General features: G+C 48.6%; 6 protein-coding genes across 6 annotated transcripts in view; 3 read left to right on the top strand and 3 right to left on the bottom strand.

Moving 5' to 3' along the window:
* Positions 1 to 1,166, bottom strand: part of LOC6899059 (granzyme C) — a 1,735-nt gene extending 569 nt beyond the window's left edge. Inside the window, exons 1-3 of the mRNA XM_015185248.2 lie at positions 531 to 1,166; positions 177 to 456; positions 1 to 98 (exon numbers count right to left, since the gene is read on the bottom strand). The exon at positions 1 to 98 is cut by the window's left edge and continues 302 nt beyond it. Coding sequence (XP_015040734.1) covers positions 1 to 98; positions 177 to 456; positions 531 to 820 — 668 coding nt within the window. The 5' untranslated portion in view covers positions 821 to 1,166. The remainder of the gene's footprint in view (positions 99 to 176; positions 457 to 530) is intronic.
* Positions 1,167 to 1,435: 269 nt separating this feature from the next.
* On the bottom strand, positions 1,436 to 2,375 carry Pgam5-2 (Phosphoglycerate mutase 5-2). The gene has a single exon (XM_001361945.4). The coding sequence runs from the start codon at positions 2,320 to 2,322 to the stop codon at positions 1,519 to 1,521; it is 804 nt and encodes a 267-aa protein (XP_001361982.2). The 5' UTR covers positions 2,323 to 2,375; the 3' UTR covers positions 1,436 to 1,518.
* Positions 2,376 to 7,544: 5,169 nt separating this feature from the next.
* Positions 7,545 to 26,612, top strand: part of LOC4805599 (beta-3 adrenergic receptor) — a 55,994-nt gene continuing 36,926 nt past the window's right edge. Inside the window, exon 1 of the mRNA XM_033377922.1 lies at positions 7,545 to 7,781. Within this exon, the coding sequence (XP_033233813.1) occupies positions 7,633 to 7,781 (149 nt within the window). The 5' untranslated portion in view covers positions 7,545 to 7,632. The remainder of the gene's footprint in view (positions 7,782 to 26,612) is intronic.
* LOC4805604 (isocitrate dehydrogenase [NAD] subunit alpha, mitochondrial) lies at positions 17,305 to 18,702 on the top strand. Its single transcript, XM_001361944.4, has one exon. It carries the CDS (start codon positions 17,366 to 17,368, stop codon positions 18,599 to 18,601), a length of 1,236 nt encoding a protein of 411 aa, XP_001361981.3. The 5' UTR covers positions 17,305 to 17,365; the 3' UTR covers positions 18,602 to 18,702.
* LOC6899058 (uncharacterized) lies at positions 22,643 to 23,339 on the top strand. The gene is made up of 2 exons (XM_002138947.3): positions 22,643 to 22,843; positions 22,899 to 23,339. The coding sequence occupies exons 1-2, from the start codon at positions 22,732 to 22,734 to the stop codon at positions 23,243 to 23,245; spliced, it is 459 nt and encodes a 152-aa protein (XP_002138983.1). The 5' UTR covers positions 22,643 to 22,731; the 3' UTR covers positions 23,246 to 23,339.
* LOC4805603 (luciferin 4-monooxygenase) lies at positions 23,469 to 25,434 on the bottom strand. Its single transcript, XM_001361943.4, has 4 exons — positions 25,248 to 25,434; positions 24,782 to 25,176; positions 24,595 to 24,711; positions 23,469 to 24,530 (listed from the first exon to the last, which is right to left on the bottom strand). Exons 1-4 carry the CDS (start codon positions 25,395 to 25,397, stop codon positions 23,588 to 23,590), a joined length of 1,605 nt encoding a protein of 534 aa, XP_001361980.2. The 5' UTR covers positions 25,398 to 25,434; the 3' UTR covers positions 23,469 to 23,587.

The following is a 26,612-nucleotide window of genomic DNA, read 5'->3' as shown; positions in this document are numbered from 1 at the left end:
TGCCCGGCTCTGTTGTATGACGGGATCTTTCCCTCGCAGAAACTGTGGTTACGAATCAGGACATCCAGCGCGAGAATTTGATTCGAGTAGGGGCCGTGCTGGAACAAAAATTGGTCCCAGAACTAGAGCTGTGGCTGTGGCTGTGGCTGTGGCTCTTGCTATGGCTGCGTACGTACCGGATACACCTGGCCCCAGCCCATGGTGATGCAGCGCTTGCCCGCGGTGGCGAAGCCGGAGCTGTCACGAGTCACCAGTGGTCGCACGTGGCGCATGTTGCTGGGGATGCGTTGACTGAGCTGCAGCACGGCCAGATCGTTCTCCTTGTAGCGCTTGTACTCGGGATGCAACACCAGACGGTCCACGCGTCGGCACTCGGCGACGTCGTAGAAGGCCAGGCGCAGTCTACTTCCGAACACAATCAGCAGGGCCCTCGGGTTCATGGGGGCCTTGAACCAGCTGTGTGTGAAAGGAGCAGGAGCAGAAGCAGGAGTTACCTGGGACTCTCCGTGGGGACTTAAACATTCACTTACTCAGTGACGCAGTGGGCGGCTGTCAACACTGCCCGACTGCTGAGCAGGATGCCGCTGCAGAAGTGGTTGTCGCCTCTGAACTCGATGTAGTTGAGGGTTCGTATGGAGACGATGTGCCTCACCAGATACGAACTGTCCGGTAGATGGCCGCCGGCGATTAGCATCTCGAAGGACCTGTCATGCAGGTCGGCCACGACCCCGCGTCTAGCCTCAGCCACGGAACTCCACAAGGAGACTCGCAAAATGAAAGCTACAATTAGCATATCTCGAAACAAACAAATACAATACATTGATTCATATGTCCTATTTACAATTTCACCTCAAAGTGAACTCTTCTGACTCGAAAACTGATAAATCAGAATCAGTCAAGGGCCTCCGGAATGGCCAGAGAGGAATGATTTCTAGCAGCTGGCACTAGGTGTGAGTGGCAGTGGTGGAGGAGCAGCAGCCCACTTGAATTATATTCAAATTGCAGAGGATGCAAATTTAATGAAACACCATAAGCAGCCGCAGCCCCAGCCGCAGCCGCAGCAGAGGCACAGCCAAAGCCAGTATCCGAAACCATAAACCGGAAAACCGAACAACATGGGACAGGAACAATAGCCGAAATTAAAGCCGCACTAATGAGCAGAGACAAAACCTAAAAGAGTAGCGAAAATGTGGCAACGGGTAGGGGACATGATGAAACGGTGCATGACCGCCGTGGCCACTGTATGTTGCATGTTGCATGTTGCCTGCATGCCAGATGCCAACGACAGTGTGTAAAGTGATTTTGGCCAAAGTTAAAGTGGTTTTCCAGCTTGCTGGCGGGCTGGCGGGCTGTCGGGTTGGCGGGCGGGGAGGAGCGTAGTTGCAGCCGCAGCTGCAGCCCATCCGGTTTGGGCAAAATGTGCCGGAAAGTCACGTTTCTGGCCAGTGAGAGCCTGTATTGGGTAAAACTAGTACATTGTCTGGATGCAAATGATGTGATATTTTCGCAAAATGGACCTTATCCACACGGACACGATTTAACCGACACGAGATTGGAAGTGCTGGTCTCCTTGACGGGCATGAAGCCCGAGTCGCCCATGCAGCGGAGTGATACGTAGCCCGATGGCCGCACAGTCAGCCAGGTGATAGAGCCGTGGTTGAGACTCAGCCGTGTCCAGGCCTGAGGCGGCAACTGAAGGGCACGCAGGATCACATACCGGATGACGTTGGCATGGCAAATGATCAGGAGGTACGTGTCACGCTCCTGGCCGGGCGGGGCACGGTAGAAGTAGTGCTTGAAGGCAGCCTCAATGCGTGGTCCGTCCCGGCGAACAGCTTCCTCCTGCTTCGGCGGACTCCTCTTCGTTGGGGGGTCTGCGAAATACGGAGCTCCCTCGCGCAGCTCGTCGCTATTGACTACCTTGCAGGGATCTACGTCGAGCTCCTTCAGTATGATCGCCGATGTCTGCTGGGCCCGCGTCATGGTGGAGACCACCACCTGGTCCCAGTTGATGTTGAACTCCCGCAGACGCTTTCCCGTCCACTTCGCCTGCTCGCGCCCCAGGTCGGTGAGATGGTCGGGGCTGGTCGGCGCCTTTTCGTATTGTCCGTGCCTCACCAGGATGATGTGTCGCGAGGACTTCGATTTCTGGCCCTGGCTCACTTGGGCTGCGTGTGGATGGTCTTGATCCCAGTCCGTGACCCAGGATGGCTGAATCGTGTCGCCAATCCCAGTCCCATCTCCCTCGCAGGTGGACCGATGGTGGCTGATTAGCCAAGCGGTCGTGGAGGTGACCAGTGAACGGAAACGGAGAGTGTGCATGCCTAAGGGTCTAAAATTTTGTCTAGCTCTAACTGTCAACACAAATGTAAGTCCTATAGATAGCTCAGTGCTTAGATATATAGATAGATATCTTAGAAGCTCAGATTCTCAGATGCAACGCAGACAATTATCGGCCAACAAGTGGGGTTCTTCAGGGGCTTTTGTCGCACTCTTTGCGAGCTATTTTAAAAGTTTATGCAGATCCTTTTATCCGCCAGCTCCCACTGCCGCTCCTGCTCAAGTCTTGATTAGCATTTGTTAGAGAAGTGGACTCTTGAAAGGTTTTGGTTTTGCCAAGTTTTGTGTCAAAGTTATTTCACCCTTGGCAGTATACTCTGCAGCAACTTTCGAGCCATGAAGGCAAACTTTTCGACCTCCACAATCAGCCGGAAAAGAGCCGCATAAGTCAGCCAGTCAGGTGATGTCTTTGGAAAGAGAAGTGCGAAGTACTCGACTGGGTAGCTGGAGCTACGAGCTAAGAGCCAAGAGCGCCTGGTCGAGTACCCTTTTCCGCTGCACATCCCATGGATACGGTACCAAGAAAAAGGCAGCAGAGCCTATCGTAAACGGTCTCACTGGCTAAATAACTTTTGCCAAGTTTCTGCTTCATTTAATTTCAGAGTCCAGGGACACACCATCATCATGGTCATCATGATGAATGTCAGGGATTCCACAAGTGGCTGGCCGTGGACGGACGCCATTCTTTTGGCCGTCAGATTTGGCCTAATGAAGTTGACTGAAACTTTTGACAGAGCTGGGACCGGACCTCATCGATTGGTGACCGCATAAAATTGAAATTAAACAAGTTACCTGGACAGTTTAAGCCGGCGCACAGGGCCAGGCGAGGACATGTAATGACAGCCATCCCCGTTGTAACTCTTTGGCGTTCCAATCCTTGGGCTTTTACAAGTTCTTTACCGTGTCGCCTTCAGTCCCACTCCCGCTCATAGGTACAGCTACAGACACACACATGCATCCCACCGTGTGGCCTTGTGGCAACTTTTCTTCGGGCCGTTAAAGTAAGCCACTTGAGGTTACCATAAAACAGATCTCGCATTGTGCGCTCGTTCTGTTCTGCTTCTGTCCTAGAAATGTGCGGCTTACTGGAGCAAGGTGTAGCCATAAATGTGTATGTGTGAATGGCAGTGGCAGCCTATGCGGCACTGCCGGTGTGGCATGTGTGGCAGGTTTGGCAGTGTGTGCACGAGTCTCTGAATAGCAGGCAAGTCAATTTAAAGTTTTATTCATGTCCTGAGAGCTTCTTTGAGAAATGAGATATATGTCTACGGGGCAGGTTTAATTCCGAATTTAATTTTCAGACTCAAAGTTGTGGAAAAAGTGTGAATTGATTTCCCAGCGAGGATGTCAGGCTCCTCCCAAAGCCACTTTGACTTTGCGTCAAACTATTTTGAGGATTCCATCAGAGAGCTCCGAATGTACATGCTAACAGAATGATGGAGCCTTCCTTTGAGCTTAGTATTCATTTACATTATTCACACTTAATTACTCTTTTGACCATATCCGGATGTTTTAGCTTTCTAATTAACAAAAATATTTGATTTCGGACTCCTCCGGCCTGCCCTTCCCTGTCCAGTCCCTGGAATCCATGTAGTTTATGTTTTCAATTTCACCAACATTAAACTGAAACGAGAAAAGCTATTAACTTAATAATCCTGTGCCGTCTACCATCTGCCATCCATCTGAGAACTGGGACACTGATGGAATGAGACTGGAAATGGAAATGGAAGGGGCCGTTGACACCATTTCCTTTTTGAATTTGCTAACAAATTTACACGAATTTGATTATTATTATGATGGCAATTTGCAAAAATGTCATCCCTCAAGCAAGAGCAAACGAAACAAGCGGAAATTTCTCATTGCACAAAGTGGAGCGCCCAAAGAGGCGTCCACCATGCAGGCTGACCAGGGACCAGAGCCGGAAAGGGGCAGAGCCCCACCCACATCCACAGTCCTTGGGCGTAGTCCTTGCCATCAATTGTCCTCCTGTGCAACGTGGAGAGGAGTGGAGTGGAGTGGAGTGGCATCTCCTTATCTCGGTCGCCCATAATTATGGTGTACATCTTGGCTGGACGCCCTGCCCCGCTCGTCGCATCCTGCTGCAGGATGTTCAATTTTCGCTTGCCTTTTGCGGCGCTTTGTCGTTTTGATTTCCTTATTTGGATGGGTGCGTGCTCTTCCCCGCCGTCAGTTTGCATGGCTTTAAGTGGCCCCTAGGCCCCCTGCCGCTTCCACAGCCACAGCCACAGCCTTGGCGCTGTCTTGGAGCCCATTACTCGACTGTCGGCTGTGCCTGGGCTAGCAAATTATCTTGTGGCAAAATCAAAAGTTTTCCGCTTTCGGTGGATGCTGGGGAAATGGTGTCAAGGACACAAAACGCTCGCGGTCCCCCACACCGCCCCTACCCACTGCAGAGGCGGCAGATCCAAGAAATTATTGCGGAAACGGATAGCAGTGCCCGCAAACATTGTTTAACTTTCATTGCTGCCCCGTTTCCCAGCTCCAGCTCCTGCTGCTGCTCCTTAAATAAAGCACACACAAAAAAAAGAAAAAAAAACACCAAAAAAAACGAAAAGCAAATTTCCAATGAAAGCCAAGTTTTCAGCTCTTGTTTGACCTTGTGCACTGTGTGTGTGTGTGTGTGTGTGCGCTGTTATGCTGTAAGGGAGAGCACCCTTGAGCTCTTGAAGTTAGCTTGAGAGCAAATATTGAATGGCAATGTTAAAAATTCGTCTGAATAAAGCAAATATAAATATACTCAACTATTTGTGAATTTACAATGTGGCTGCGGAATAACCGATTGGGATTTTCCATGATTAAGGAATGATTTCAGCCCTTTGGAAATGACAACCCCTACTATTTATGCTTATGGCATACCAGATTGCATCCTTATGAACATTCCATGTTTATGGCTCAAATTATGCTTCCAAGTAAGCCACAAAGCAAATATGATTGTGCTTTTACACACCTTTAAGTATTCCAAATTCCTTATGCATCTTTCAGTGTGTGCCGTGCTGTAAATCTCTTGTTATACTGCAGAGGCGACACAATTTGAAATGGAAGCTGCTTGTAGTTGCAGAAAAAATGCGACACCCAGACACCGGAAACAGCAGAGATGAGAGGAGATGTGTGGGAGGAGTGGACCAGGAGAGCTTACGTACGACTTGCGCCACACCCACACATGCCACACTTAATAGCTCGTACGCCCCGTTGGTCCTTTGTTGACTGCCCTCGTTTGTTTACGGTTTAGTGGATTAATTCTGGAGAGAGTACGGAATAAAACACAACAGCATCCGAGGAAAATAAAGAAAAATAAAACCGACTTGGGAAGTAACAACAACAGCAGCTGCAGCAGCAGCAGCAGCAGCAGCAGCAGCAGCAGCAGCCAGTGTTGGGGCAATTTGTTGCCTTCTTTGAAGTCAAACAAATCTGCATAAGGTAAAGCCGAAAGCCGTAACAATTTATGGCCAAAGAACAGCTCCCCCAACAGGCCCAAGTCGAGAGGGGTTCCTCATAAATTATTTATTTCCGCCTTCCCGTCTGCTCTTTTCGCTTAAGCCCAGTGCATTTGCCAAGAGCAACTTGGCTGTTGGTTATTTTTAATATGATTGTTTTCCTAGCTTTCTAATGGAAATGCAATTACATTGCACTTTAAAACTAATTGCATTTCGACCAGTTTTTGTGGTGTCTTTGATTTGCACAAAAGTTTCAATTAAAGTGCATTCTAGAGCAGCTCCTTGCCGCACCCGCACCCGCACCCACATCCGCACCCACACCCACACTCTAGCCATATTTTGATTACTCCTAAAACTTGCTCATTTTATGATTTTTGGTCTCTCGACAAACTTTTGTGTAATTACATTTTGTAGGCTCTTGTCGTCGTCCCCCACTCAAAAGGCAGCGCCAGAAAGAACTCGAAAATTTTATCATGAAAATTTGCCAATGAAAGCGGGAGAAAATGCATTATATAATACTGTAGAGTCTGGGACTAAGCGTGGCCATAAAATATATACATAAAAGAGCATTTCCACAGATTGTCCTGAAGATCAAAGGCTTTATGCATCAGCTGGCGTTCAGGGACGGGGATTTTCTCTCGTTTTACAACAATTGCCCCGCAAAATGCAATAAATATTCATATTTAACAATAATAATTCATCTATACTGCCGTCTAAATCAAGCTAACAAAAGGGAATAGTCGGCAAAAAGTACAAAACGCACACGTTTATGGTCTGGCAATTGAACAACTCGTTGGGGTTGCAGTGGCGGCCTGCAGCCTGCACCCTACAGAAGGACATGGACATCGAATGTGGACCACTGCACGCCGTTCATTGGACTTTATGGGTGAATGGGTATTCGAGTGGTTGGTCTTTGGGCCCGTTTTACTCTACAAACTGTATACGCAAGCCATATGATGTCTACGCATAAAACACTGTTATCAGGCCAAAAATGAAAGATCAAATACCGAAATTTGTTGTTAATTTCCATTGGTAACCTTTTCGTTTTCCTCTATTAATTCGAAAATCTTCCGTTTATTAAACATTTTGTTAGGCGACCCTTAAGGGTTTGTGAAAACTATGTAAGCCAAATATACTCACACATGTACATATTTGCCTTCCAACTTTTACAGGGCAAGTTTCGAAGTATTTGTATAAGCTGCAAGTACTAGTAGATTCGAAGTGCAGTCCATAGTGTGCATTCGTGTGGGCTTGAGTGTTTTATTACGAGTATCGATTGAAACACGTCGATTGTAGATCTTATGCATGAGTGCGCTGCCAACGACTTGAATGTTTGGCTTTAGTGGGTTACACATGCAGTCCTGTCAGCTGGGTACGAATATTCAGAGTAATTCATTTCAAACGAAAACATATAAATGGTAGTCCACACTCCAGTATTGTCGATTCTATGCTTAAGGTGAAATTAAACTAAGGGGGCGCATAAGCTTATCTAAGCAAAACAAGCAAAAAAAGCTATAGTATCGGGAGAGAGAGAACTTTGTTGAGCTAGAGAGAGTCATGTAATCCAACTTTGTCTCTCGTATTCCACAAGCAGAGCAGAGTAACCAAAAGTAAAGCTCAAACTCAAAGCTTAAGGAAAGCTCCCCATAGGAAATATGTAGCTTTAAAATGATCTTTGCATCAGTCTTATCTTTTTTTCACTCCATCCAGCTGTGGGTCCAGCGGGGGATGCGACCGGGGGAGGTAATCATATTCGGGGATCCGATGTAGAGCGGCTATTCTGGGACAAGATACCGAAAGGCTGCTCTGGAGGAGGTCCGTGAAGTCTAATCCAAGCATGCCGCCGGCATTAAGCTTCAACACGAAGTCAGTGAGATCGGAAAGCAGAATATCTCCTTCGATCAGCAACCAGGAATCCATAAAGAATGGATCCACGGAGTTGTTCGTTGGCGACTCTGGCACGTTTGAAAAAGCACAAACACTACGGTAAGTTTGCAGCTTTCATTTCTGTATAATATGTATGTACATATGTATGTATATTTCACGCACTGTCACACATTCTAATGATCTCACAACTATGCTGTCCCGCCCGAATGGAAAAGTTTGAGTTTTTAAATAATTTGTAATGAAGAAATTAATTCTCTTTCCCAAAAACTGCACTCGTGTTAGACGCTTGTCGAGTTGCAGCTCTGGCAACTAAATTGAAGTTTATGAGAGTAATCCTCATTCAAAGGAATATTCAAGATTTTATTGAAGTTTAAAGTCCCCAATACCGTTAGTTTTAATTAGCTAACCACAAAGAGAATGAACATCGGGAAGGCCGCATACCGGAGACTCGCACAGACAGAGCCTCACCCAAGCAGCGTGTAATTACGTTTTACAGCAATTAAAAGTCACAAAAGTTTGGCTTAGTCAACTGTTTAAAATACTGAAATCTTGGCCGCGTCGCCATGACGGCGACCCGCTGGCCTTTCTTTCTATTTCTTGTTCACTTCATCTCTCCCTTTTGCTCTTTCTCTCTTTCTCTTTCCCTTTGGCTGTCTGTCTGTTCCGCTGCCGACATCTTCTGGCTTTTGGCCATGCCCGGGAGCTCGAACCAGAGCCCGGCCGGAGTTGTGCAATGTCAGCTACGCCATTTAGCCTTGTCACATTATTTTGCTTATCCCCACAGCCTTGCACTGCGTCCCTGTCCGCACCCTCTCTGCTGACTGCTTCTACTCCATTTGGCCATCTTTCTGGGCCCTAATTGTTGTTGTAATCGGTGCTCTGGTGGCGGGCGAGAATCGCTGCAGCCATCCGCTATGCATTCATTCATGGCTATCCATTTCCCTCGCTTCTGCATTCAGATTTTCGGATTCGTTGCTCATCCCTCTTCCCCTCCCCGCGTCGGGCAATGTCATCAGGAGCCCAGGAGTCGGCGGCTTCCATCTTAGGAGTCATCAGCATTATCAGACGGCCCATGTGTGTGTTTGTGTGTGTGTGTGCCTGAGTGTCCTGGTGGCTAGGCACTTTATTTTAGTTTTCGGTGCAGTTCGGTTCACTGGAGTCTGCAGGCCGAGTGATACGAGTACTCGCACTCGCAGTCGTACTCGCAGTTGGGTTGGCTTTCGCGTGTGTCTCTGTGTCCGTGACTGTGTCCGTGTCCATGTTTTTGCCACTTTCTGCGTTTTCCAGTGGCGCACTTTAGTACTTTGCATCGGATGTTCCATTTCCTCCTTTTCCCCGAGGCCCACATGCATACATATGTATGTATATTTATATGTATGTTTATCGTTGTGTAGGGATCCATCTTTAGGACCATCTAAAACTTGGCATTTAAAATATAACCTAGGATAAATTTCCAGCCGAATGTTATCCTCGCGATTAAATATTCTAGAATATTTAAGGTATATTTTTGCCTTGGGTGTAGCTATAGTATACCTAATGGTATTTTCCGGCATCTATGTGTACATCAATTCGGCTTATTGAATGTGGGTGGGGGGGATGCGGTGCGGTTATTTCCATTTTCGTAAGCAGGAAAATACTACTACTGATATTGCCTCGGCACCTCCTTTGTTTCATTTGCATTCGCACCGTACGAGTACGGGACTGAGACTGCGTGTGGGTATGGGTATGGGTATGGGTATGGGCATGCAGCCGGCAGCAGCAGTTGATAGCCTCAATTATGCCGGTTCTACATGGCAGTTCAGTCGCTTCATCAAGATGTATAAAATATGCAAATGATTCCAGCTTCAAATTGAGTAAATTTATGTAAAGTTACTCTCGTCCTCTCCGCCGGCAGAAGATGCTTCGCATCGCCAGGCGCCAAAGGAGTGTGCTGTTCTAATGGCCGACGCGTTGCATTGTCATGCGAAACTGTTATACAGGGCTGGCTGGGCGGAACAGTTGGCAATGAAATGGGAAGAGTCTGGATGCTGGAGACGACAGGTAATGGAAATAATTACAATACATCTGGGATTTGCATATCATATATATCATATTTACTAATGTCTGTTGCACTTCTTGTGTTGCAAATATTCTGCATATATATATGTATGCACAAAGAGTTTTAGTACCTGAAATTTGTTAATAGCCTCGAAAGTGGTTCCATAAGGCACAGGCACAGGCACTGGCACTGGCACTACCAGCCACCAGCTTTTATTCTCTCTTTTATTTATTATATTTCCTTGTCTACTTCCACTTTCCCCTCTCTCTTGCTGTTCCCTGTTTATTCTCATGCAAATACTTCACACTTATTGCGCGTTGCTGTGGCATCCGTGACATTCTCTGGCCATTTCTCCACTCCTAAGAGACTGGGACCTGGGGACTGGGCTGGGAGCCATGCAGCTCTCGGCTGCCCTTGCCGTGTGGCGCCCACTATAGTGATAAAGGAGCAGCAGGCAAAAAACAAAAAAAAAAGTACCGCCGAAGAAAAGGCGCTGCGAAGCCTTTGTTTAAGTCCACGCAAGAGCCGTGGAGACCCACTCGGAGCTCTCTCTCTCTCTCTGTCCGCCACTCCAGGTCCCGTAACAATTTGTACGCCTCAGTGCGTGCGCGTTTCTGGGCACTTAAGTTTCTATACAGTCCCATCTCCATCCTCCTTTCGTCCCGGCGTTCCGGCGTCCCTCAGTTCTCGAGTCAATGCTTAATTTTTGCCCTAACGAACTCTCCGCTCATCTTTTTCTCGTCTTTTTTGCACTTTTCTTTTTGTTTTCATCTGCTTTTCCATTGAACATTTTATAAATTGAGACTATTTTGCATTTCTCATTAGGAGAGCGCGCGCCGCGCCAGGATCCCCCACCGCTGATGAGTGCAATTAGCAATTTGCATAATAAAACTAAGGAAATTTCATTTTTATTATAATTTTCTTGACTTTTTGTCTGCCGTTGAGTTCTGTAACAGCAATTGGCAGGCGAAACAATTTTCATTAATAATAAGTGGGGCTTCTGTTCGGATACGAACCATGATTTCATGATTTAAGGCTGGCGAAACCCTCTTTAATCCTTTCGAGCCCACAAAAGGTACGACTATCCCATAAAATTGTTTCCAAATTCAATGAAAGCGTCATTCAAATGGAAATTGGAAAGAAGGGGGCACGGCACCCCCACCCGCACCCGCACCCGCACCCGCACCCGCAACCCCATCTGGATGTGAGCCTTTGATAGTTGCACATCGCACAAATGGGATGCCATATCCCACATCAGATGTCAGGCCATATGCATATTTTGGGGATGCTCGACTGCTTTGTCATGTCGGTCACGTGGTGCTCAGTTTTGAATAAATTTGCGCACAGATTTGGACACATCCACAGGTCGGCTACGTTACGCAGCTCTTCAGCAGCATTCACGCCTCGCACATAATGGCATAAATAATGTACATCCCCATCAGACGGTGCCGGAGCTGGAGCCACTGCCACTGCCAGTGTCAGAAGATGCTCGTTAAGGTTAAGCAGCATAATATTCTGTAATTATGGCCACAATTTCTGCCTGCTGCCGCCTGCTGCCTGCTGCAGGTCCTTGGCCAGAGGATTCACGTGTGACTTTCGTTCGGCTAGTGGTAATTAACCCTTGTGTTCGTTGCAGCAGCGCCCTCCATCTCCAGCTCCATCTCCAGCTCCATCTCCATTGTAGTTTTAATTATAATTATTTATTTTAATCTTTTGATGGCCCTTTTGTGTTGCAGCAACACAAAAGAAGAGTCGAATGAAATACTTTTCCTATGTTGCTCTTTATCTTATTTTCTCCTCTCAGTTTTCATGTAATTAAATCCATTAAAAGAAAGTTTTTAATTATTCTCATCTAGATATAACCACATTAAACGCTTGGAATTATACGTTTAGCATCCTCAGGATGTGCTGCAGGTGGCTCTTATGGCAGGCACAATCTACAAGGAGTCCTAAGATAGAGCTAATTTCTTAATAGCCTTCGATTGAACTCTGAACAATGAATCGATGGTTGCAGCAGTTGTTTTGCCCGACAGTTGTTGAGTTCTCGTAAATGTAATCAATCCAGGAGTATTTGTTATTTTAATTGGAATAATTGACTTGGAGACCAGTGGGCAAGAGTGTTTGCTCCAGTTTTCAAATGCAATTTGCGGAGGGAAAAGTTGTTCTGTTCCTATTAATGCAATCATTATTGCAATCAATGTAGCCGCATGCTTTGCAATTAGGGGCGCGGCACCGCAGCGCGGTTTTTCAGTCACGTTCCGGCCCAGGACGCCACTCGGACAAAGTAAGCCAAGTTTCTCCATTGGAGGCCACTGGGTACGCGAGCAGGCAGGACGAGGGTGGGCACTGGAGATGTTCTAGGGCAGACAGACAAGGAGACGAGGAGACAGGAAGTGGCCGTTGCATAAAAACTTGTTAAAATTTAATAATTTATGGCCCTGGCCCCAGACAGTGAGTAGCGCTGGCCAAATGTACAGCAGCCCGCCCTCCCACGGCGGCAGAGGGGACGAGTAGGGGGCTGGGAAAGCTGAGAAAGCAAGTAATAGACGTCAGTTTTTGCCTTTCGGTTCTGCTGGGCTTCAGCATGAAATTGGCTCAAGTTTGTCCAGCCAGGAAGCGGGACTGACAGCAGGAGGGGGAAGAGGGAGTGTATGGGGGTGTCCTGCAATTTTTGGTGTCTGTTTGTTGTTTATGCAAGAACTAGCTAATATGTAGCTGTAATTAAATTTTTGACGTTGTCTTCTTGTGGGGAAATGTCCTCCCGTGCCGCCCGGTGCCGTGCCTCCCTTCCGTTGAGTTATGAGCAGGCCAAGAGCTCTATGTACCTGTCACTTCCCGCACAACGTGTTGCTGTCCATTTTCCAGCACTTGATATAAATTGACTTGCCCAAGACGTTGCTCCCGAGTTGCTTTCGCGACGGCAGCTCCATACGTGAGCTCCATTTTAAGTTGCAGCAGCCAGGATGCAGGATGTCCTCCGGTCGTGGTGTTAAATGTTGGTAAACCAATTAGAGGCGACTGACAAAGGCCAGGGGCTAAAATGTGATATTTAATCAAGTTTGCAACCTTAAACCGAACTGCCATAACATCGCCTATTCTTTGGTTCTTTGGCTTAATCTGAAGCGAGGACCGCCCTGAACGGGGCAGGGGGCGGGCCAATGATTTATCACATAGTCCGGCAAGAGTGCGGACGACAGTAATCCAGGTTTTAAGTCGGAGCCCCAGCCGGGCATCCGGTCCGGCGGCGGACAATGCAACCGGGAATCGAGGTGCAAACGAAACGAAACGAAACCAAAATGAATTATCCCTTTTGTATGGAATCAATTTATGTGAGCTGCAGGACCATCCCTCCCACAGAACATCCGTCCAGCTCTGTCACGCGTTTCGCTGAGATATGCAGAGCAGACGGGGGAGGCAAACAAATGACGATTCGCAGCACATTCGAGGTTGTCCTTTAACTTGAAATTAATTAACTTTTGTGCTCCTTTTGTTGCGGCCGCCTGTCTGCGCAACGTGCAGTGGTCCGTGCGGCAAGGCAGCGTCGCTCGTAAAAAATATCCAACCATATTTAACTGTCAGAACTCGCGACTTTTTACGCTTCGACGGACGCATAAACAAACCGCACTGCGTGCACAATACTGCTCAGTGCTCCCCAGTCCTCCCACTGTGCTGTGACTGGAATAACATATATATGCCAATATCTCCGGGAATATCCATGCGTATTCGCCCGAATTTATGCGCACTTTAATTGTAATTCGTCTGTAGATTGGAGGGCTGTTAGCTACTCTAAAATAATACGCCATTTACCCTTAAACAAACACCGAGTACACCAAATAACTGTCTGTTTATTTACTCACATTTTATTTACTCGTCTATAATCGCCCCCCTGCTCCCCTCCCCCACTGTTTTGACCAGAAGTCCGACTAACTGTTGAACAGCTAATCAATCCAGCAGAACAGGCAAATATTTGCCATGTCTGCCCGGACTCCCAGCTCGATTAAAAATGTTTATTTCATCCGGACAGAACGGAGCGGAACGGAACCCCCATGTGCCATCAAATCTCAAGAGCATTTGTCAATGAAATCGGGTTTCTGCGGCCTGCCACAAAGTATGTCCACTCGATTGGCCGTCGAATGGTGGGGCTCTGGGGGTGTGGGGCTACGGGGCATCAATTATTGTCATAAGCACTTTTAATCGCCATTTAATTGATTCTGTTGCTTCGGCAACGGATTGACAATTAAATCCATTATTGTCCTTGGACAAAAGCTCCTCCTGATTTGGCACTCCACAGATGGGGGATTTAATCACAACAATTCAAAAATATTCCCCCCAGGGAATAATCAAAATTTCAATTAATTTCAAGGAAAATTGAATCGTTGCCGCCTTTCGTTACGTGTGAATGCGCCAGGTAGTGTTTTTTTCCACATAAAATATGCATTTAAATAAATTCTAAAATAAATCAAAGCTTTTTATCGATCCTTTGTGGAATGACTTTGGAAACTCCTCTACAGGAAAATTGTTACAATGGAAACTGTCCGATTTATGAGGACAATAATCAATAAAAATAGGAAGCAGCAACTGGAAACAATGTGTACTTTAAAGACTCGGAAATGTGTCCTTTCCGAGTCGCTAAACCATCATCCGAGTGCCCTGTGCACTCTGCAATAAATCACACTTTAATATTCCTATTTTCAAACGACATGCAGCATAGTGTCGTGGGTGTGTGCGATTGCGTGTAAATATTATATGATATAAGTGCCGCTCAATCGGGATCACAAATAGAGGCAAGCATTTAGCCATTCGGCGCTCAAAAACGCTCAATTAATCATTCAGTTGTGGTAAAAACAAGTCCTGGATAGCACTTGGCTATTGGGGTTTTTGATTATTATTTTGGGTGGCTATAAATAATAAAATATTGGCCAAATCCAGCCACCAGTTACAGGGGATTGTCCGCTTCGTCCCAGTGCATCGGCTACGTGCTGGGATTGCGTTTTCCGTAAACCGATTCGAGCAGGTGCCTGTCTTCCCAAGCTTTTACCTGGACCTCGACCTGGAATTAACAGCCAAGGGGGGAGGGGCCACAATTCGATACAGATGAGACCGGAAGAAAACAAAAAAAAGAATAGGGATGCAAATTGTGCTGTCTGGCAGGATTCTGTTTGCATAGCGACGACGACGACGCATCTTCAGAGGCACCTTGGAGTCGATAACTTGACTCTGACAGGGATCCCAGGACGGAAGCCAGAGCAAACGAACTGTAAGCCAACAAGAGCTGAGGGAGCGGAGTCTGAAAAGGATGAGGAGATCAAGGGTCAGAAGAGCAAATGTCCGAGTATGCAAATATTGAACGAGACAATCAAATATGCAACAGTATTTTGCTCCTTTTTTCATTCCATTCCATTCCGTTCGATTCCATTCCAGTCCTTCTGTTGCTGCCGCTTGACCTGGCATTAAATTTCGAAGGGAAACCCATCGACAAAAGGGTTGCACGTCGCCCGACTACATAAACAAGGAAAACAGTGGGTGCTGGGTGCCAGGGCCAGGATATTTGTCCCTTCCTGGGGGGAGCTACGGCCGGAGATTTGGGTGTGAAAAACTTTTTTTGGGAAGGCCTCTCGGCTCGAGTCGACCCCCGGGAAAGCCTTAAATCAGCATTCAGCCCCTAGAAACGATATAGTTCCCATATTCTATTCATGAGCCCAGAGCACAGACAATCAGAGACATGGGATCATAATTTCCCATTCAGACCGTACTCTGCACCATGGTGCACACTCGCTAAAGCTGTAGTCATTCATTTAATAGCTCTAATGTGTTCTCGACTCGCGGATTACTAAATCGGAGTGCACTCAGCGGCGACGAGACTGGGGCTGCTGATAGAATTTCCGTTTCTCTTTCGTCGGAAAAGGAAAGTAATAACAGGACTCATTCACATTCACATTCACCTATCGCCCATCCGTGCAGATAGATGCATATTCCAGAGTCACAGTCGCAGATCAGCTAGCACGTGTGCGAGTGGCTCGAATGGGTTTGAATGGGTTCAGCAGCAGAGTTTAAAAGTAATTCACTTGTGCGGTTTTCCCTTTGAGCGTTCCCCCCCAAACACACACACACACACACAAACATCACACACAAACATGGCATGCACTCGGGAGCACACAGCTTGCAAATAAGCCATGCATTTATATTGTTTTCCTTAGCCACCCAACCGGCAGACCCTCCGCCCTCCGCCCTCCGGCCTCCCCCTGCAACCATGATTATTGCTACTGTTCTGTGGGTAATGTTAGCAACATCTTTAAACGGTTGCCAAGTGCACAAAATCTGCCACAGAGGAACAATCCATGTCTCCCCATGGCTACGGCTTTGAACGTTTCATTGTTTGGAGTTGATTATAGAACGGCTTCAAGTGACATTTGCCCTGGCTCCTGGTATACAGATGCAGCATAATTTACATATTGACAGTGAGAAACCATTTCAGGCTCGAATTGAATCTGCCAGTCAGGAAGTCAGGAAGTCCCGACGAAGGGGGCCTTTGTCTCCCGCAATCCACCTCTGTAGCAGGTCCTCGTCTCGACTTAACTTTCAATTTACTGCACAATGAACTCGAGGCCGGGGCTCGGGGTTAATAATAGTTAAAGTTCACACATTGTGTGGCTCACTGGCGTTGCTTTTGCACTTGCACTTGCACTTACAGTTTCAGTTGCTTTTGCTTTTGCTTTTGCTGTTGGCAAATGTTTACACGAAGTTTTTCTAAGTTTTTGGCCATTCATTGGAGCGACTTTGTTGGCCAACTGCACTTTGTTGGCTTTTATGGGCAGGAAGCTGTCAATATTGAGGCCAAACGCGATAAAATATGATAGTAAACCAGAAGCAGAAGCAGAACCAGAGACAAACACATTACACATTACACAGGGAGCCAGTTCTGGCTCCATGTGAACTGAACTGAACTGAAGTGAAGTGAAGTTAGTGAAAGGTGGATCATAAAAGTAGTAGTCGTAAACCTGGAATCACTAGGGATCCATCCGCGTTGTCTTGGGTGAACAGCTTTCGTGCTTAATTTATAATTCTTAAATTGTAATCAGCGTTTCCCCGAATAATTACTGCATATTTATTTCAGGATTCTCCTGTCACCGAGGCCTGCCTGCCTCTCTGAGGCTGGTACCCTGTGGTCTGCTCTTAATGGTCTGCTCGATTTTAATGGGCATGGTCCTGGCTCCTGTTGTGTGAAAAATCACTGGCTACGCCTCATAATTGCCACGCCCACGATGTGGAGCAAACATTATTCTGTCGGCGGCAGTTATTGTTTTTCCCCCAGGAGCCGTTGACATGCCATTTGTCACTTTTACACAGACATCCAACACCCACCCACTAGCCACCCACCTCGTCAGGTATCAGCGATTAAGGGGGTGGGCGATGGGGAGGGGCGGCACCGGCCTGCCCTTTGAATCCCACATTGACCCACTTGGATCCGCTGCCAAAGCGTGGCCAACCCATTGCCGGGAATGGGAATTTATGGAAAATGCCATTGAAATGCTGCCAAATCGATTTGCGGCCAGAAGTTTCGAATTCAACCGAGCCGAGCATATGAGCAGACATTTCGATGTCATTTCATACACAGAATGAATATTTATAAACAAAATTTGATATAATGAACATTGTCCGACAGCTGCGATCGGGCCAGCGGCGAGCAGTCCTCGGGCTTTGTCAGCGTTATGCTTCGAAGGACCAGTCGAAGGACCAGTCAAAGGACCAGTCAAAGAACCAGTCGAAGAACCAGTCCAAGGACTGCGGCAAGCTCCAGGCGAGCAGCATATGCGGAAAGAGTCCTGGGAAATCAGGAGAACCTTCCAAGGGTTCCGGAAAATCAGACAAAGGACCCGACAAGGGAAAAGCCGACCCCAAGCGCAAGATGGTAACCATGATCGATGGCGACGGCGTGGGCGCGGAATTGACGAATGCCGTGCTGGAGGTCTGCTGTGCGGCCAAGGTGCCCATCGACTGGGACATCTTCCATGAGCACAAGGCGCCCGACAGCGAGGACGTGTCGCCAGAGGTGCTGGAGTCGCTGTACCGCAACAAAGTCTCCATTAGGGGACCCATCAAGAGCCACAAATGGTTGGATAAGCTGCGTAAGGAGCTGAAACAGTTCGCGTACGTGTCCGTGTGCCAACACCTGGAGGGACACGAGTCGCCGTACGGCAAGTTCGACTGCGTGATCGTGCGGGACGAGTTCGAGGGGGAGTACTCGGGCATCGAGCACCGGGTGGTGCCCGGCGTGCTGCAGACCATTAAGGTGAGCACCTCCGTGGGCTCCACGCGCCTCGCCAAGTTCGTCTTCGACTACGCCCTGAAGGAGAAGCGCAAGAAGATCACAGTGGCCCACAAGGCGAACATCATGCAGCTGACGGACGGCAACTTCCTCGAGGCCATGCACGAGGAGGCCGACAAGCACGTGCAGGAGGTGCGCTTCGAGGAGCGCTACCTGGACACGGTCTGCCTGAACATGCTGATGAAGCCGGAGACCAACGACGTCCTTGTGTCCTCCAGCATGTACGGCGATGTCATCAGCACCATTGCCGGCAGCATGATGGGCGGCATCGGCATGTGCCCCGGCTACGCGGTCAGCTCCAAGGGCCTGATGTACAACTGCCAAATCAAGCCGCTCCAGGAGATGGTCGGCAAGGATCTGGTCAATCCCACCGGTTTCCTGCTCGCCGCCGTGCTCATGCTGCGCGAACTGAAGCTCGACGATCATGCAGCCAGGATTCGGTGCGCCATCCAATCGCTGTACCGGGACTCCGATGTCCGCACCCAGGATCTGGGCGGAGAGGCCAAGTGCTCGGAGTTTGTCCAGAAAGTGTGCGAAATCCTGACCAGCGAGTGAAGAGATCTTTCCCTCAGTGTAGCCATTTATTCTGGGCGGCCAACCATTACCGCATTCGAGTTTTGTATTTAAATTATATATATTTCGAGTTTTAGACAATATTCCCCTTTTATTTGCTGCTAAATGGAATACAGTTTTCACTTAACGACTGGCCGGATCCTGCACTGAAATGCATCGCTCGACGGGGGTTTATGGGCCCGCCATATAACCGGGGACATTGTGATAATTTGCTGGGAACGGGGACCGAACTAAACACATTTATAATATGTAATTACCTCGCATTTAATTCACTCCTTTCGCTGGGGGTGGGGGAGTGAAAGAAGTCATAAAAGTCGCCATTCGCTTGGCTATCGCCTGGCAGTCGTATATTTATATAGCCTCCAGTCCCCAGTTCCCAGTCCGTGCTCTCCGCTCTACAAGGATGCTGGCTGCTGGCTGCTGGGTGCTGGGTGCTGGCTGCTGGCTGCAGCGCATTTCGACAGATTTATGGCCGCACGGCATTAACCGCCACAGATGCCAGATGCAGTTTCCTTTGGCGGTGCCTCTTACCATCTCCCCTTTTTTCGGCTCTTAATTAAGTTGCATTTCGAGTCCTGCCACGTGCTCTGCAGAGGCAGAGGCAGAGGCAGGTCCTCGGGTGCACTCTCTGATAATAAAAGCACATGTTGACATCTGCCCACAGTGTCAGGAGCCCATTATGTACCTATTTGGAGGCTATGGTGGATGTCCTGGCTCCTGCTGGGTGTTGGGTGTCGCTGCCCTTGCTCTGCGGATGGCCATGGCCCTTGGGCGGGGGCGGTGCCTGGGGGAGGACCGCTTTTAGTGCCGCTTAAGCTTTTTACACATTTTCGTTTATGGTCTCTGTCGTTTCACTGTTCCGCCGCTTCGCTTCGCTTCCCATCCCGCCAGGACGTTCCGTGCTGTCAAGGCTGTGCCTATTAGCCCCCGTCTACCCCCTACCCCTGGCCCTATTCATCTGCCTGCATCCTTTTGTTTTTCTTAAATTGGAATGTCATAAAAGTGTATGTTTGCTTATTTAAAAATCATCCCAAAGAAAAAAAGGGAGCGGAAAGCAAAAGGCATCGCATTGTTTCTCTTACTGTCTTCTGCTTCCTTTTCAGCCTTATCCGTTGTCCTTTTCCCAGGCTTCTCCTGCTCCTTCTTCCGCCACTTTTGTTGCATGGTGCTGGTGCCCTCTCGTATCTGGTGTTTGTCTGCGTCTACTTCCGTCTCCGGTTGCACGCTCGCCACTGCTTGGGACCTTTTTTATTACTTCTGGCGCACATGCTGCTACTGCACGTAGCTGCTCCTGTTTTGTTGACTTTTAATGGATTTTTATTAAAAGCAAATGGGCAATGCACCAGCATGCAAAATGGAAATTCAAATCAAGCCGGCAAGGAGCAGAGAAGAATGCTCTTGATTGCTCTTTGCATTGCAGATGCAGTTGCAGATGGAAATGCCAATTCAATTTCAGGCCCAAGGATACCATTCTGCTGCAGAAGGCTAGCAAAGATACGCATTTCAAAGATACTTCTGCGACAGCGAGTCATGGTCATGGTCACACATCGCTGGGGAATGGGGAATGGGGAGTGGGTACTCCGTATTGGATATTGGGTATTCTACTGTAATTTCCTTCCTGTCTGATCTGCGCGCTTATTTATTTCGTTGTTTTTCGATTGGGCCACCTTTGACCTTTTTGGACCTTTTCTCCTTGATTTTGTTCCACTCAGTTGAAGGTTCGTTTGTTTCCTGTCAAGCCAACGAACTGCAAATATGGAGCGTAAATTGACGTCCCCTTGCCCCCGGCAAGACTTTCAACCCGCCCAACCACCCACCCGCACAGACAGTAATTCGGCCCGTGGGCATCATTTGCACAGCGCCCCGATAACAACGACAACGACAACGACCTTGACTTGATCCCGGCTTGCGGAGTCGCAGGCCTGGCAACGGGTTGAAGTGATTTGATTTAATCATCGACCAGCGACGACTGGTAATGAATAATTCATTCCCGCTAAAGGACTCCAATTGCCTTGTTCTCAGACTCTGACTCAGAATCAGACTCCTCTTGGTGTCTGAGGAGGTTATTAATTCGAGAATCCTTTCAACTAATTTAATATCTTTGAATTTTAATTGAGTAATCAAATCTGGTGTCCCAGTCCATAGATTAACTAAGTTAAAGATGCGTTCTGCGTCCAGAATAGGGTATCCTCCTCCTTTAGACAATCCTCAACTTTGGTGGCTACAATCGAGGGGGTCCTCCTGTACTGCTGGCTAATTTCAGTGACCATCAGCCAGCAGTAAACATTCGCAACATTAGCGAGCATTTTTACCTGCATCTGCCACTCCGACTCGAGCCCCAACTCCAACAGAAATTACTCCTGCGATGATACATTGCTGGCAGCCATGCAATTAAGAACCCCCAACCCAACAGCCACCCCAGGCATGTGTGTGTGTGTGTGAAGCGAACCACAAACAGCCGAAGTGCGCTGCCCTGCCCTTCATCGCGAGCACACAGCAGAGAGAGAGAGAGAGAGCTTGCAATAAACAATGGCGAACGGCATTCGAGCTGACAGCGAAACACTAAAACGGTAATTGCCTGTAAACATCGTCTGCAGAGCGGTGCAGAGGGGCAGGGTGGAGCCAATGCCGATGGGATAATTAGAAACTGAATGAGTGATTAAACCCATCATACTCGTCCAGAGCCCAAATATTGAGCACAAAACAGAAAGCAGAGATTCCAGATTCTAAATTCCAAATTCGTATTTTCGATGATTCCAAAAAGCCGTTCAAAACGATTTAATCGCAAAATTAGAGCGATTTTCAAGTAGTTCTTGTGGTTGGTCGGTATTTTAATGGAATTTTCGTTAGCCAAAGATAACACATTGGTTTTGAGCTCAATCAAATACTGTATCCCGGTAAACTTTTGCGCCGCACGTCCATCAATCAATCAAAGTCGTCAATCGCTTCGAGTCAACAGTCGTGAACACATTAGCAGCGTGTCAGTGGCAGGTGCAAGAAGCTGAAGGGATCACACACGCGTGCCTGAACGGTCCATCACAATGGCTTAAATCTCAATTTAAAAGCGAACACACAAACCCTTTAGAAAGCATCAATTTTAAGCGCCCAAAAGGGCAGGAAAATGCCAGAAGCATAGTTGCAACTACGCTCCAGCACTCTCAACAATTTGCCACAAGGCCGCAAGGGGGAGTGGTACGGCAGGAGGAGGGGGAGAAGCCATTTGGAAATCTGAAAAGATGCACCGTGGGCGTGGCAGAAATGGCAGAAGCAGGCCGAGCAACAACGATTGTTCTTATGTTTATGCGCGTTTATTTACGACTCAAAATTTGAATAATTTACGATGCCGACGATGGGCGCTTAAGAATGCCATGAAGGGTGTCCCGGAATATGGGGAATGGCGTAAGAGTTGCCATGTGTGTGCGCCAGCCAGAACAGCAAAAGGGAATGGACCTCCTGCTCCGTCTCCTCCTCCTCCGCCCTCTGCGCTGCTCCAGTCCACGCCATGAAAAGGCAAACAAAACAGGACACGAAACATTGAATTTGCTTGGCTTAGATGAGGCTCTCCGCCGCATCCACAGCCAAAGCCAAAGCCAAAGCGAAAGCCACGACTACTCCGGTTCCGGTTCGGCAATTTTGTGTCGAGTGGCCCGGACGGACGGTCAACGCTTTGCATAACCCGTACGCCCCCTCCCCAGTAAGAGCCAGACGAAACTGCCAGGGAACAGATTGCAGCAGTGTGCGGCATGCGGCATGCGGCAGGCGGCAGGCGCCGGAAATTCCGGCGATGGCGATGAACAGAAACGGAAACACAAAACGCCACTATTAACCGGAAGTTAAATTATTGCATTTGTGATGGCAGATATTTACATTTTCAGCTGGATTTCCCACGGCAAAAGGTGGTAACGTGACCGGGAAACGGCATCAGAACATTGTCGAATGATAGCCAACGAATATACGAAGGAATGTAAGTACCCAAACAATGGGTACATAAATATAAAAACACAATAGAAATAAGTTGGCTATTCGGATCACAACAGAATAGTCTACAGCAGGACCTACAACTCATTTTATTTTGGGGGAAGCAAACCGAGAACTTGATAAAACCTTTGAAAATGTCTAGTCTAACAAATGGCACCTACTTTGCAAAAATATTGTGTCCCACCGGGAAGAAAACGATTCTGGGAAGCTTCACTAGACCCGTGATGAAGAACATCTTCGACACAGGTAACTGTTGCATGCCACACCAACTGAAACCCAATCAGACCCAGTCGTATTGCAGCCGCTCAAATTGGGATTGTGGGCCGGTACTTGGTCAGTGCCGAGGACAATACCGTCATTGGCGACGACCTGGCGTTGCGCTATCTGCTGGAGCGGAACCACAGGATCATTGTGTCCGACTCCCTGGATTGCCGCCGCGCCGAAAAGGTTTCCCTGGACTCTTCCGGCGAGACTGCGACCGAGGAGGAGGGCTTGCATTTGGTAAGAGCGGAGGTAGTGGATCAGGAGTTCACCAACACGGAGAGAGAACTGTTGCAGGAGCTGCTGGAGGAAGTCACCAGGCAGGTCGTTGTCGGATTCAGAAAGTTCCTCACGGAACAATCATTCTCGAAGGCCCACACCGAATGAAATTCCAAATTCAAAAATCTATGCTTCCCCCTGAACTTCCGAATAAAGCTGGCTATCTGCGGTAGATAGCCTATTGAAGGTATCTTTCAGATAAGCGATTGAGTAGTTTGCATATGAATCATGCTCTGGACCTTGAACCTCGGACATCGATGTACCGAAAACATTTGGGAGATAATCTGACCAATGGTCTTCCGGAAGATATCAAATTAATTTATTTCGAAAGTTCTGGACTTAAGACGATTTAGGTTTTATTCATTTGAACACAAAGGCTGTGTTTCTTTCAATAATTTGTATGCTAAAAGTATGTAATATTCCCTTCCCTATTGTTGTACACGGATGCCATCATTTGGAGCGCTCATCGAAGATATCGCGGGCCGCACTCCTCATGACCTTGCCATTGATGTTCGTCGGGATGTGGTCGACGAAGACAACGCCGGCATTCAGCTGTTTGTAGTCTACGACCACCCGCTGGGCCACATGATCGATGATCTTCTGGGCCGTGATCTCGACGCCCTTCTTCCGGATGACCAAAGCTCCGGCCGCATCGCCGTAGCGCTCGTCCCGCACGCCCACCACACACACGTCATCGATCTCCGGCAGCTCGGCGATTACGTGCTCGATCTCGTTGGGCCAGTAGTGCTTGGACTTGTACTTCAGCAGGTCCTTCTTGCGGTCCACCAGATACAGGTTGTTGTCCTCGTCGAAGTAGCCCAGGTCCCCCAGATTGATCCAACCGTCCTGCAGGGTGGCGGCTGTGTCCTCCGCGTTGTCCACGTACCCCGTCCACCTGAGTCCGATGTCAATGAGCACCTCTCCCACCCCGTTGGTACCCAGCTGCTGGCGGTTCTCGTCGAGGATCTTGACCCGCATGCCAGGCGCCACGCGGCCCACGGAGTTCTCCAGACTCTGGTCGATGTTTATCGTCACAATGCCCGTCTCGGTGGTGCCGTAGGAGAACATGACGTAGCACTTGGGCAACAGGGCCTGGCATTTGCGCAACACGGCCAGCGATACCCAGCCGCCGATCACCAAGGAGAATCTCAGGCTCTGCAGAGTCTCCGTCTTGGCCAGCGGACTGGAGTACAGCTCGTAGGCCTGCCAGGGCGCCATCGCGAGGCCGGTGACCTTGTACTTGTGCACGAAAGCCACGGCATGCTCGGCGCTGAAAGGTTTGCTGGAAACAATGCGGGTGAATCCGCAGGTGAGACTTATTACCATGATCGTGAATCCAGTCATCCAATCAATGGCGGCGCTGGTGTACACCACGTCCGCGCTGAAGCAGAAGCTGTAAAAGCACAGGGATTGCGGATTAGGTGGGGAGTTCCATATGGAAAGGTAAGTTTTCTCACGAGTTGGTGCTGCAGAGGTGACGATGGGAGAGCGCCACTGCCTTGGGGAGGCCTGCGGTGCCTGAGGAGCACAGCACCGCCGCGGTTTGATCGCCGCCAACAGCCAGGGGCGTGGGTCTATCAATGAACCGAAAGAAAGCCATCCAGAAGAGTTATTTAAGGGTGAACGAATAGGTACGCCACTCACCTGTAGACTGCCTCGGAGGGATGGGGCTTTATCAGATCCTCCACACTGGGCACACCCTCCACGCGACCCGTCAGGGTGACGATCTTTGGCGACCACTCCTTGGTGATTTCCTTAATGGTCTCGTAGTCTTCGGCGTCGCAGAACATGATCTTGGGCTTCGTGACGGAGTAGAGTCTGGCGACAACCTGCGGCTCCCTGCTGCTGTTGACGGCATGGAAGGGTGTCGTGTTGAAGAAGCAGGCGGTGGCCACGGGCATGACGTAGGTGCTGCCCTTGCCGATGATCCCGACCCTATCCTCGTGGGTCAGGCCCTCGGCCTTGAAGTAGAGGGCGATGCGGGTGGCCAGGGAGAGCACATCGGCGTTGGTGAGGACTGTGTCGTCGTCGGCGGTGATCTACTCTTATATAGGGATCTCATCAAACCCAGTCCTCCCACGAGTCCATGGAGAATCGCTGTATCCCTTACCTGAAGGACGTTTGTGGGCCAGCACTTCAGGGTGTTGTGTGCCACCTGGCCAATGGAGCAGTTGTAGTCGTACAGCGCGGACCTGGGCGCTCCGCTCCATATCTTCGTTTCCTTGTCGTAGAATGTCGGAAAGATTGCCCGGGCCGTCATATTGATACAATCAAATGGAAATTCACAACTGAGGGCCCACCACCCGACAAGCGTCTTTATATATGGAATGGAAATCGAATGGAAATCTCCACCGTTTCCGCACCCTGTATGCACACATATGCATCTTTATCAAGCGTCTCCATACTCGATATACACTATCTCGCTACAAATCCACACAGTCCAAAGTTTATCCACGCAAAAACTGGTATCCAAGAGATTGGAGGGCGCTTCTTCGAATGGCCGAGTCGTCAGCTGATTTTTGTTGTGGACTCCTCCGATTATCTCAGGTTTTAATTTCCGTTTGAGGTGAGGGCGTGTGTTCCTTGTGTTTGACGCCCTTGACGCCTGAAATAGATTCCCGGATATGTCGAAGGTTAAGCAGAAAGATCGAAAGTGTTCGTAGGAATTGGCCTTTTTTAGTTGGGGAAAAGCATTGGTATGTTTTGCTAGGTCTATTCAATTCGATTGTGGTGGCTTGAGTTCGCAGGAATTCTCGGTTTTCCCAATGAAACATGCACTAAAACTTAATTATATTTTAAGGAACTTGGCATGGCATGGCTCTCAAAATAGTTCCCCTTTAAATGAACTCCGCTCGACTTCCGCTTTGCTGTTGTTGGTCCCTCGTTTTATTGCTATAATAATTTGGCGGGCCACGCCCTGTTGCGCCATTTGCATGGTGTGGCAGCAGCATCCCAAACTTCCGCATCCGCTGTGGGGTCTGCATGCATACATTTGCATTACATTACGGCCCCTCCCTTTCCTTTTGGAAGGGTCCTCTGGCTCCAGCTCCAGCTCCAGCTCCGGCTCCAGCTCTGGCTGGCCAAAAGAAAGCAAAAGAGTTTAAAGTGTTTCTGAAAAATAGCAGCAAATAGCAGAGAGCAAAGAATGGGCCCAAATGGTCCGGTCGGCCAATATGCTTCCAGTGATTGGCATGCAAATAAGGAGGAGATACGGCCTCCGGGGTGCCCCATCTTAAGTCTTTAAGATACACACTAGTGGGGTGAATTCTGATATCGATTTGATTGGCGGTTTTCGGTACCCGCTCCTGTGGCTTTTCCAGTCGTTGGTCAGATTGCTTAGTCATGCGGCACCCAAGGGGAGGCAATCGGCGGCCTGCATCGCCACACACCTTTGAATGCACCAGGAAACCGCTGCATGCCGCGGATGCCATGTGGTTTATAAGATTACTCCTATTGTGGGGCCTATCTAATTAAT

Source organism: Drosophila pseudoobscura, chromosome 3 (genome assembly GCF_009870125.1).
Source record: "Drosophila pseudoobscura strain MV-25-SWS-2005 chromosome 3, UCI_Dpse_MV25, whole genome shotgun sequence".
In the NCBI taxonomy this organism is placed as follows: Eukaryota; Metazoa; Arthropoda; class Insecta; order Diptera; family Drosophilidae; genus Drosophila; species Drosophila pseudoobscura.
The sequence above is the reverse complement of the archived record's forward strand: the minus strand, read 5'-3'. Positions and strand labels throughout refer to the sequence as shown.

Bases quoted from the DNA above. Each gene is read 5' to 3' on its own strand.
- Pgam5-2 (XM_001361945.4), bottom strand. From the start codon at position 2,322: ATGCACACTCTCCGTTTCCGTTCACTGGTCACCTCCACGACCGCTTGG.
- LOC4805604 (XM_001361944.4), top strand. From the start codon at position 17,366: ATGAACATTGTCCGACAGCTGCGATCGGGCCAGCGGCGAGCAGTCCTC.
- LOC6899058 (XM_002138947.3), top strand. From the start codon at position 22,732: ATGTCTAGTCTAACAAATGGCACCTACTTTGCAAAAATATTGTGTCCC. The intron at 22,844-22,898 runs GTAACTGTTGCA...GTCGTATTGCAG, and splicing joins GAAGAACATCTTCGACACAG to CCGCTCAAATTGGGATTGTG.
- LOC4805603 (XM_001361943.4), bottom strand. From the start codon at position 25,397: ATGACGGCCCGGGCAATCTTTCCGACATTCTACGACAAGGAAACGAAG. The intron at 25,177-25,247 runs GTAAGGGATACA...ATATAAGAGTAG, and splicing joins GGCCCACAAACGTCCTTCAG to ATCACCGCCGACGACGACAC. The intron at 24,531-24,594 runs GTGAGAAAACTT...GTGCTTTTACAG, and splicing joins CACCTCTGCAGCACCAACTC to CTTCTGCTTCAGCGCGGACG.